At 31.1% G+C, this 10514-nt stretch overlaps 1 protein-coding gene across 14 annotated transcripts; it reads left to right on the forward strand.

Annotated features, from left to right (window-relative positions):
• Window positions 1-3018: 3018 nt before the first annotated feature.
• On the forward strand, window positions 3019-9717 carry LOC138123036 (uncharacterized). 14 transcript variants are annotated; one of them, XM_069037535.1, is made up of 27 exons: window positions 3020-3150; window positions 3200-3254; window positions 3337-3489; window positions 3797-3907; window positions 3975-4058; window positions 4119-4193; window positions 4247-4306; window positions 4375-4449; window positions 4513-4671; window positions 4722-4784; window positions 4852-4962; window positions 5026-5184; window positions 5235-5297; window positions 5365-5475; window positions 5539-5697; window positions 5748-5810; window positions 5878-5988; window positions 6052-6210; window positions 6261-6323; window positions 6391-6501; window positions 6573-6719; window positions 6770-6835; window positions 7148-7261; window positions 7335-7424; window positions 9235-9264; window positions 9322-9432; window positions 9501-9717. In XM_069037535.1, exons 1-27 carry the CDS (start codon window positions 3127-3129, stop codon window positions 9653-9655), a joined length of 2682 nt encoding a protein of 893 aa, XP_068893636.1. In that variant the 5' UTR covers window positions 3020-3126; the 3' UTR covers window positions 9656-9717. The 14 variants fall into 14 exon arrangements, 13 of the variants coding, with proteins under 13 accessions (XP_068893638.1, XP_068893636.1, XP_068893634.1 ...); XM_069037533.1 differs by having other exon boundaries at window positions 3021-3150; window positions 6564-6719; XM_069037537.1 differs by lacking the exon at window positions 5235-5297 and having other exon boundaries at window positions 3019-3150; window positions 6564-6719.
• The last annotated feature ends 797 nt before the right edge of the window (window positions 9718-10514 follow it).

The following is a 10514-nucleotide window of genomic DNA, read 5'->3' on the forward strand; positions in this document are numbered from 1 at the left end:
GTCTATGAATGCGGTACAAATATTTCTATTATTTTTTCTAGCTTGTTCCATTATTACCGTATCTATTATGAGTTGTTCTTTACAACCAAAACACTCCTTAACACAACCTTTTTGTTCTTCATTAAGTATATTTAATTTTTGACAATGGTCGTAAATTATTACTTTAATGCAAGATGTCATAATTTTATAAATTGTAGGCAGACATGTGATTGGCCTATATTTTGATGGATTTTTAGTATCGGAATCTTTTGGTTTCAGATATGTTATACCATGGGCCAAAAACTCTGGAAATGTGTTAGGTTCTCTAATAAATCCGTTAAAGTGATCAAGTAAGCATTTATGAATACAAGTAAATTTTTTTAACCAAAAGTTATGAATTTGGTCACCTCCAGGGGATTTCCAATTATGTGAACTATTAATATTTTTAACTAAAATTTCAAGGCTAATTTGAATATGATGTGGATTATTACTATCTGGTATCTCATTTTCTAAATTAGGAATCCATTCTGCCTGATTATTAAATTGAACTTCATTTGACCATATGTTTGACCAGAATTCTTTAATTTCATTTATATTTGGTAGACCATTATTATTTTGAGTTTTATTATCTGCTAAATTTTTGTAAAACAACTTCTCATTATTTCTAAATAGTTTATTTTCAAATTTCCGTTGTTTATTATTTTTATATCTTTTTAATCGTTTAGAATAAATATTCAATTTTTGTAATAAAGTGTCTTTAATTTCTATTAATGTTTCATTATATTCGTTATATTTTAAACAATGTATTCTGTTTTTATTTAAAATCGATTTAATACAGTTATTTAGATGATTAGAATTTATACCCTTTAAATATTGAGTTATTCTACCTAAATCTCGTCTGATATTGTTAATGCGTTTATTTAGTCTTCGTTCCCATTTTGGTAATTCTTTAGCTTTTATATTATTTGTCTGGTCAATTTCTTTTGAACCATTTAATCTGATAATTGTTAAAGCTCCACTATATATGATACTGTGTAATTTTCTAAAACTTGTCGTGTTATTTACAAATTTAGGTAAAATGAATTGATTTAAAATTTCAATCATTGCAAAGAATTTTTTGGAGCTTTGTTGTTTAGGTAATAGTGGTCTATTAAATGGTTCTATATGTTCAAATTCGTTCAGAGTTCTATTAAATTCATCTTCAATTTGTTCTTTAAAATTTTGATGGTAGTAAAAATTTTGATTAATAACATGTATATCATTATAACTCAAGTCTAAATTATTTATGTCGTTTTGTATCGTGTTGTTTGGTGTTGAATTACTTTGATAACAGAAAGAGTCATTATGATTTGGTAAACTTTGTAAACTTTGCGGTTCAACAGAATTTTCAACTAAATTATTAGAAACTTCATTATTGTCAGAATAATTAATTGACAATTCTAACTTTACATCATTTTTGATCTTTTCTAAAATTACCGAAGGGATATAGTTTTTCTTCATAATGGCTCTCCTCTGGTCAGCTAAATTTTGAATAGTAACAGGAAACTGGGGGTACTTACTTTGGAATGCTTTAAATAAATCAAGCCTGTAAGTACTCACAACATCCTGTAGTTTCGTGATCCGAAAATATTCCCGTATAATGAAAATATTCATTTCCATAGTCCATTTTTTGCGTTTTCTAACTAGTGTAGCACCATTGGATTGCAGTGAAGCACTTGCAACAACATTTGGCGCGTTTTTATTAGAGAGCGAATTTATTGACATTTAGACAGTTGTCACGGCACTCTCACATTATTAACTATCCCACCTCCACCCGGCGGCACGGCAATTTTGCCGGAGTACATACACTATTACGGATATTACTATCAAGTAATAGTGCAGTGCTTATCAACATAATTACCGGCGTCTTGCCTCCGCATTTTGACATTGTTGTGTATTATGTTCTGTGTCAATGTTAAGGAACTTCCTCACGATGTGACATGAGTATAATAATATACCTTTTTGAATTTCAACTACCAATGTGTTATCTAAATCCAGAATTTTTAAATTTTTAAAAAGAGATTGCGGTACTATTCCCGTTGCTGAAATTACAAGTGGTAAAATCGAAATTTTTTCTAAACACCAAAGATTTCTCATAGCAACGGACAGCTCTAAATATTTATTAATTTTTGTGTTATATGTCTGTGTTATATTATGTGAATTTGGAACAGCTATATCTAAAAGATATGCCTGCTTTTGTTGTTTATTTAAAATAATAATGTCTGGTCTGTTATGCTTAATATGAATGTCAGTTAAAATTGTTCTATCAAAATATAACTTGTAACTGTCATTTTCCAAACAACTTTCTGGTGTATAAAATATTATAGTTATTTTATTATTATTTTAAAGCATATTAACAAATTCAGTGAGGCACTACCACTACCACCGATGAAAAAAATAATTAATAAAATAGACAAAAAAAAAAAAACCTAACAACATTATGAACAGAAATTCCTCTAATTGCAATCCCAATTTTTTTAATAATACTTTATTAAACAAAACTCTTCGAAGAACCACCATAACATATTTTAACACAGACAATTGCAACAACAAATCTATTTCACTTTAAGAAAATAATGATTTTAAGTAATAAGTGAGTAATATTTGATTTCTCCGTGTAGCAATTAGAATTTATTTACCAGGAATTTTCAATGGTATCCAAATCTGGACCAACTGTGGTCAGGCAATTACGTAACTCTGCACGTTATAGTCACTACTAGTGATAGGAAAGCAACAAAGACGTTTTCTTTGTATCAGGTGAATATACGTCTCGTACCAAAAAGCTAGTAAAAAATTATGATAACGAGGAGTATTGCACGCTGCAAAGGATGTTTACATTTTATTGGCTATTTGAAACGTGCATAATAATGTAAATATGTTTTTTTATAAAGCAGTAAGGCTAAATTAGCGCAATGATCTAATTTAGAGTGCAATAAAAGATAAAATTGTAAAGTACTGCAGCCAGAAAGTTGGGGTACTGACACAGTTCTACGGACAAACATTTATCTTGCTTATTCTTACAATTTATTTGTCTTAACTCTTAATAAATAAGTATAAATATTAACTTTATTAATTTTTGCTCATTTAATCGCAAGCGTACCGACCACCATGAAGTCAATTCTCCTGCTGACGGTAAATTTACACTAATCCCATTGCAGATCATAATTTTAATATTTTTTAGTTTGTGTTGTACAAAGTTTTGGCACGAGTTAATGTAACAACAATTACATTACCAAGTAAGGTTCAATAGTCATTTTTCGTAGATATACGTACATCTCAGAAGAAGAAAGAAATACAATCTTTACATTTCTTTTTTAGATACTACTCTCGAACCACTATTTTCTTCTACACCAGCGGGTGTAAGAACTCTAAGCAATGAAACTTTTACAAATAGTTTGGACAGAGCATCAACGCCGATACACCTCTCAAACACAACAGTTACTCTTTCAAATCTTACTTCATCTGGAGCGAGTAAGTTTCTTCAGTACTTCTACTTTTCAATTTTTCAATTCGCGATAGATCAACTTCAAATGCTTCCAAATCTTCTGCAATAGAAGTATTCAGTTAAAACACTTCCCCAACATAAATCATAGGTTTTTCTGAAGCTTATCCGAGTTTCGACAGAAAAGCTGTCATCATCAGAGTGACGATAAAAAAACTGTTTTTGTCATCATCAACTATAGAAAAAAGTGTGTTTGGTGTAGTGGAAACAATTAAGTCTTATTGCAGTGAAGACTATTCGTTACGATTTCTCTAAAATGTAAATTTTTTATATCAGATGTTGGTAATATTACGACACCTAGAAGCAGTTCAGAAACAACCACGTTACCATCTATAGTGCTTTCAAATATAACAAGAACACTTTCAGATCCTGCTCTAACAGAAACAAGTAAGCATTTTTTAATTAATGTCTAATTATCTCGTTTAAATGTTTTCTCAATTATTTACTATTACAGATAGTTTAGAGGCAAATACATTGCCATCTGTAGTAATTTCAAATATAACAACAACATTTACGGATACTACTCCGACAGAAGCAAGTAAGTTTTTTTAATTGTCTTATTATCCCGTTAAAATGTTTTCTCGTTTATTTGATGCAGCCACTTTGAGTGATACTCGTATATTATCTACAGAATTTTCAAATACAACTTCTCTTCCTACTTCAGCTGAACCAAGTAATTTTGTAGTCTTATTTTTCTTACCATTTTGTATTAACCTATATTTTTAGCAATTCTCAATGGTACGTTGTTAACTCCAATAAATTCTTCTTCTAATGCATCCGAACCTGGTAAGCCTGTTCATTGTACAATTTGTTATTTCTTACGATTTTTCTTAAATGTTAGTTCTTTCTGTCAGATTTTGGTAATGTTACGACATCTACAGACAATTTAGAAACAACCACATTGTCATCTGCAGCTCCAACAGAAGCAAGTAAGCGTTTTCTAATTTGTCTAATTATCTCCTTTAAAATGTTTTCTCATTTATTTGATTCAGCCACTTTAAGTGATACTTCAACTTCAGAGGCAAATTCTTTTATTCAGACTTTACGAGATATTAACGGTACTACGAACAGTACCGAAATATCTATTCTGTCATCTAAAGAAATTTCAAATACAACAACAATATCTTCTGTTCCCACTTCAATTGAAACAAGTAAGTTTCTTATTTTATTTTTCGTACCATTAATTTACTTTCATTTTTAGCAACTTTCAATGGTACCTCAACTACAAAAATATCCTCCTCAATTCAGACTACATCCGAACCTGGTAAGTTTTTCTCTGCAATATTTGTCACCTCTTATGGATTCTCTAGAAAGTTAATTCTTTCTGTCAGTTGTTGGCAATGTTACGCCACCTTCAGACAGTTCAGAAACAACCACATTGTCATCTGCAGTGCTTTCAAAAATAACAACAACACTTTCGAATCCTACTCCAACAGAAGCAAGTAAGCGTTTTCTAATTTGTCTAATTATCTCCTTTAAAATGTTTTCTCACTTATTTGATTCAGCCACTTTAAGTGATACTTCAACTTCAGAGGCAAATTCTTTTATTCAGACTTTACGAGATATTAACGGTACTACGAACAGTACAGAAATTTCTATTCTGTCATCTAAAGAAATTTCAAATACAACAACAATATCTTCTGTTCCCACTTCAATTGAAACAAGTAAGTTTCTTATTTTATTTTTCATACCATTAATTTACTTTCATTTTTAGCAACTTTCAATGGTACCTCAACTACAAAAATATCCTCCTCAATTCAGACTACATCCGAATCTGGTAAGTTTTTCTCTGTAATATTTGTCACCTCTTATAGATTCTCTAGAAAGTTAATTCTTTCTGTCAGTTGTTGGCAATGTTACGACACCTTCAGACAGTTCAGAAACAACCACATTGTCATCTGCAGTGCTTTCAAAAATAACAACAACACTTTCGAATCCTACTCCAACAGAAGCAAGTAAGCGTTTTCTAATTTGTCTAATTATCTCCTTTAAAATGTTTTCTCATTTATTTGATTCAGCCACTTTAAGTGATACTTCAACTTCAGAGGCAAATTCTTTTATTCAGACTTTACGAGATATTAACGGTACTACGAACAGTACCGAAATATCTATTCTGTCATCTAAAGAAATTTCAAATACAACAACAATATCTTCTGTTCCCACTTCAATTGAAACAAGTAAGTTTCTTATTTTATTTTTCGTACCATTAATTTACTTTCATTTTTAGCAACTTTCAATGGTACCTCAACTACAAAAATATCCTCCTCAATTCAGACTACATCCGAACCTGGTAAGTTTTTCTCTGCAATATTTGTCACCTCTTACGGATTCTCTAGAAAGTTAATTCTTTCTGTCAGTTGTTGGCAATGTTACGACACCTTCAGAAAGTTCAGAAACAACCACATTGTCATCTGCAGTGCTTTCAAAAATAACAACAACACTTTCGAATCCTACTCCAACAGAAGCAAGTAAGCGTTTTCTAATTTGTCTAATTATCTCCTTTAAAATGTTTTCTCATTTATTTGATTCAGCCACTTTAGGTGATACTTCAACTTCAGAGGCAAATTCTTTTATTCAGACTTTACGAGATATTAACGGTACTACGAAGAGTACAGAAATTTCTATTCTGTCATCTAAAGAAATTTCAAATACAACAACAATATCTTTTGTTCCCACTTCAATTGAAACAAGTAAGTTTCTTATTTTATTTTTCATACCATTAATTTACTTTCATTTTTAGCAACTTTCAATGGTACCTCAACTACAAAAATATCCTCCTCAATTCAGACTACATCCGAACCTGGTAAGTTTTTTTCTGCAATATTTGTCACCTCTTATGGATTCTCTAGAAAGTTAATTCTTTCTGTCAGTTGTTGGCAATGTTACGACACCTTCAGACAGTTCAGAAACAACCACATTGTCATCTGCAGTGCTTTCAAAAATAACAACAACACTTTCGAATCCTACTCCAACAGAAGCAAGTAAGTCTTCTTTAATTCGTCTTATTATCCCATTGAGACGTTTCCTCATTTATTCGATTTAGCCACTTTAGGTGATACGTCAACTTCAGAGGCAAATTCTTCTGTTCAGAATTCACGAGATTTTAACAATACGAACAGTACAAAAACTTCTATTCTGTCATCTGGAGAATATTCAAGTACAACAACAATATCTTCTATTCCCACTTCAATCGAAATAAGTACGTTTTTTATGTTATTTTTCCTACTATCGATTTACTTTCATTTTTAGCAACTTTCGATGATGATATGTTAAATACAAAAAATGTCTCTTCTGTTCAGACAACATCAGAACCTAGTAAGTCTCGGCATTATTTGTCACCTTTTACGAATTCTATTACAATGTTAATTCCTACTACCAAATATTGGCAATGTCACAACACCTGTAAATAGTCAAAACACAACAGATTAATTCTCAGTTCTCAGATACCACAATAGCTACATACTTCAAACGAAATAACTGAGTTTCTTAATTAAGTACGTAAAAATTTTTACAATTAGAGTGACACCTTGGAGATATCAGTACAAGGACTTAGTTGTTTCTGTTCTATTTTTCTATATTTTTTTTTTGTAATTTTTCCATTTATTTGCTCGTATATTTTGTTAATAGTTACTGTAAAGAATAAATCTCCTTCGAATAATTCAGAAACCACAATAGAGCTCTCAACAGAAAACGCAAATACAAGTTTCTCCATTTCTTCAATAACTGCAATAACAACACTAAGTATGTTATTTCTTTTTGGATTATTTAATTTGCATAATTATAATTTTTTTTGTTTGGTAAATTTTATTTGCAGTATCTACGAACAATACACCATCTTCATCACCAACTCCAATTCTCTTTCCAACAACAGTTCAAACAAGTCCTTCAAGCTTAACCCAATCGAGTGAGTATTTTAATCCATTGCGTTACTCACAGTTTCTTCTATTTTTGGTAGGTACACATTACATAAATAGTTATTTGTACAACTAGTTATGAAAGTCATACTTTTTTTCACGAATTTGCAGATTGATTAATGAGAGGCGTAGCCCGAGTTAATCAAGCAAATAAGTGAAAAAAGGGACTTTCATAACGTGTTGTACACACTATTTTTTTGCATATCGAAAAAGGCTTTATGAAAAATTACAAAAAAAAATAGGTATGCTTTGACAATCATCTCCAAGGAGATGAAATAAAATGATGCAAAAAAGTACTACTTTCACTATGAGTTTTCGTGTAAAAAAGTGCTACTTTCACTACGATTTTGCGTGTAAAAAAGTGCCACTTTCATTACGATATCTCAAAAAATACATATGTAATCGAATTCGGATACTTATTGGTTTTTGCAAATTATTTTGGCAGTGTTTAACATACCTATAAGGAAAACAAAACTAAAGAAAATGCAAAATACAACAATATAAATGTTGTAAAAATGTAAATCTTCAGAAGAAATTTTAGAATGTTTAGAACAGGAATATACACTGCTGGACAAAAAAAACCCGGACACTTAAAAAAAATTTGATTTTTTTAAATTTTCCTTAAAATACAAGGGAGATACACATTTCTTCCAATTCTCTAATCAGTTTTACACATGTCGATTGTTATAAATAGAAGTTTTTGTTATCATTTATTATTATTGTTCACTTTCTTAAATCTTAAATTAATTATTAAATGAAAAAATTCTAGTGTCCGGGTTTTTCTGTCCAGGAGTGTAGTTTTATAAACTGATTTTTTTTTTATATTTCACTACAAATTCCGAAAGCATGAATCTTTTAGCTCTTCTCTGTCATAGTTATTTATACATTTTAAAATTTACCTACTAATATAAGTGAACAACAAATGAAATTAAAAATGAAGTAAACAAGGATTCAACAATTACACGATAAGATAATTAGTTATTTATTATACGAGTTTTATAAGACACCATTTTGTCGCACGCGTTTTTTAAAAATTGCAAAGATTGGCTGCTTTATATAACTTTACTTTCTGTAATACCTAGATTAAAAATAATATGTAATATTGATATATAGAAAAGAGAAATCTTACTAATACTATTATTTTTGGTATTCACCGTAAATGATACAAATCCGAGTGCTCTACTGGACGTTAACACAGAAAGAAAAATATTGTCACAAACAAATAATGCCATTCGTGCTAGATATTGCTGAACCAGAATATTCTGGTTTTACCAAATTCAGTAGAACAGCAAACACATCCTAAAATACAACACTTGTCTTAAATTAAAAGTCCTCCGTGCATCATTATACAAATACGATTATCTAAACAGATAAAGAACTTAAATTAGCACGTAAACAGTTGCGAACAATAAACGGTAAACATTCTCGAACTCTTGAGATGCAACAAGACATTTCGAACAGGGGTTTTTGTGCCGCCGTGTATAATTAAATATTTATTTTTATTTCGTATAAATAGACGCTTGAACAAATTTTCTATTACTTCTGTAAGAGGCAACATGGAGTGCCGACTTCTTTTGGTGGTAAATTTTAAAGGCAACAGTAAAATCGACATTTTTTACGTTTTTTTTTTTAGTTTTTGTATATGTTTGTACATCAAGTCTTAACTCAAAATGTAACAACGCAAGTACCAATAACGAGTAAGTTTTTTGTTACGTCAATTGGTAACTGTTCTATAAAATTTAAGTATTACGTCTTTGTCGTCTTGTCATTGTTATACCTAATCTTCTATTTGAATTGCAGCAACTGTGACTCCATTAGTTCCTCCTTCCAGTACGTAAACAAATTGCTTTTGTGACCGCTAATTATATATTATTATTTAAATTTTAGATAGTACTAATGATACGTCAGTTCCGGTAGACCTTTCACCACCAGAAAATATCAATAGTACCTCACTTCCTCTGATTACTACACCATCACAAACTCCCGGTTCATCAACAAGTAAGTTTTTTCTACATTCTTTCAATTCTGTCTGTTTATTTGATGCTCATTTTTAATACTTCTTTCAGATCCTACGTTACCTTCAGGTAGTACTAGCGCAGTTCCAGAAAACGTCACCTCTTCAAATACTACCAGTACGGAACCTCCAAAAGATAGTGGAGCAATTCTTATTCTAACAAGATATCTTCTATGCATTACCATGTTTTTAATCTGTTTTAATTGATATCATTTAATGTTTGAATTTACGTGCAAACCATGAAAATAAACTTTTCTTATTTAAATTAATCGCATGTGTTTAACTTGTGCAACTGAAAACAAATTGACAATAATTAATTTGTGATGTTTTCAAAGTGTTATTATCAGGGATATCTAGGGCCCCGATGCAAGTCTCTATTTGGGGCCCTGCGACATCCAATAATAATATCAAATCTATACAGGGTGTGGCAGGACTGATGCCCCACAGAAGACTCTCAAAATAAAATAAACGAGAATACCATCGAGGACTTAACTCGTCGCTATGCAATCGAATATTACCGACCCGCGCGAAACTTTTTATAATCAAATGGGCCACTGCTTTTTTTTAAAGATGTTTGTGTCATCTTGACAATTTAAACATTTTAATTTGTCATTGTGTTTTCTGAAGATCTGAAATCGTGTGTAAAAATTTGCCGAGATGTATTCAGCTGAAGAATACGGGCGTAACGGTAGGCAGGCAGCAAGAGTTTTCTCTGATCGTTTCCCTGATCGACCTTCTCCTGATCACAAAACAATTTTGAGAGTTGTTGCTAGGGTCACCTAGGGCTTAAAAAACAGGGAAAGTTTTGCCGAATCGGAATGAAATTGGCGGAGGCGCACTAACCGTACGGATATTGATTAATGGAGAGGCAATACTGAACATCGTTGAGGAAGATGGAACTAGGAGTATATTGGATATCTCCAGCGGATCGGTACATCGCATTTTGAAGGAGAAAAGACTTTATTCTTTCCACTATACTCGTCTGCAACACCTCGAATCAGAAGATTACCCTGTTCGAAGAAATTTTTGTGTTTGGTTGCTTAATAAAGCGGGTCTTGTTTTCGGA

Source organism: Tenebrio molitor, chromosome 2, assembly GCF_963966145.1.
Source record: "Tenebrio molitor chromosome 2, icTenMoli1.1, whole genome shotgun sequence".
In the NCBI taxonomy this organism is placed as follows: Eukaryota; Metazoa; Arthropoda; class Insecta; order Coleoptera; family Tenebrionidae; genus Tenebrio; species Tenebrio molitor.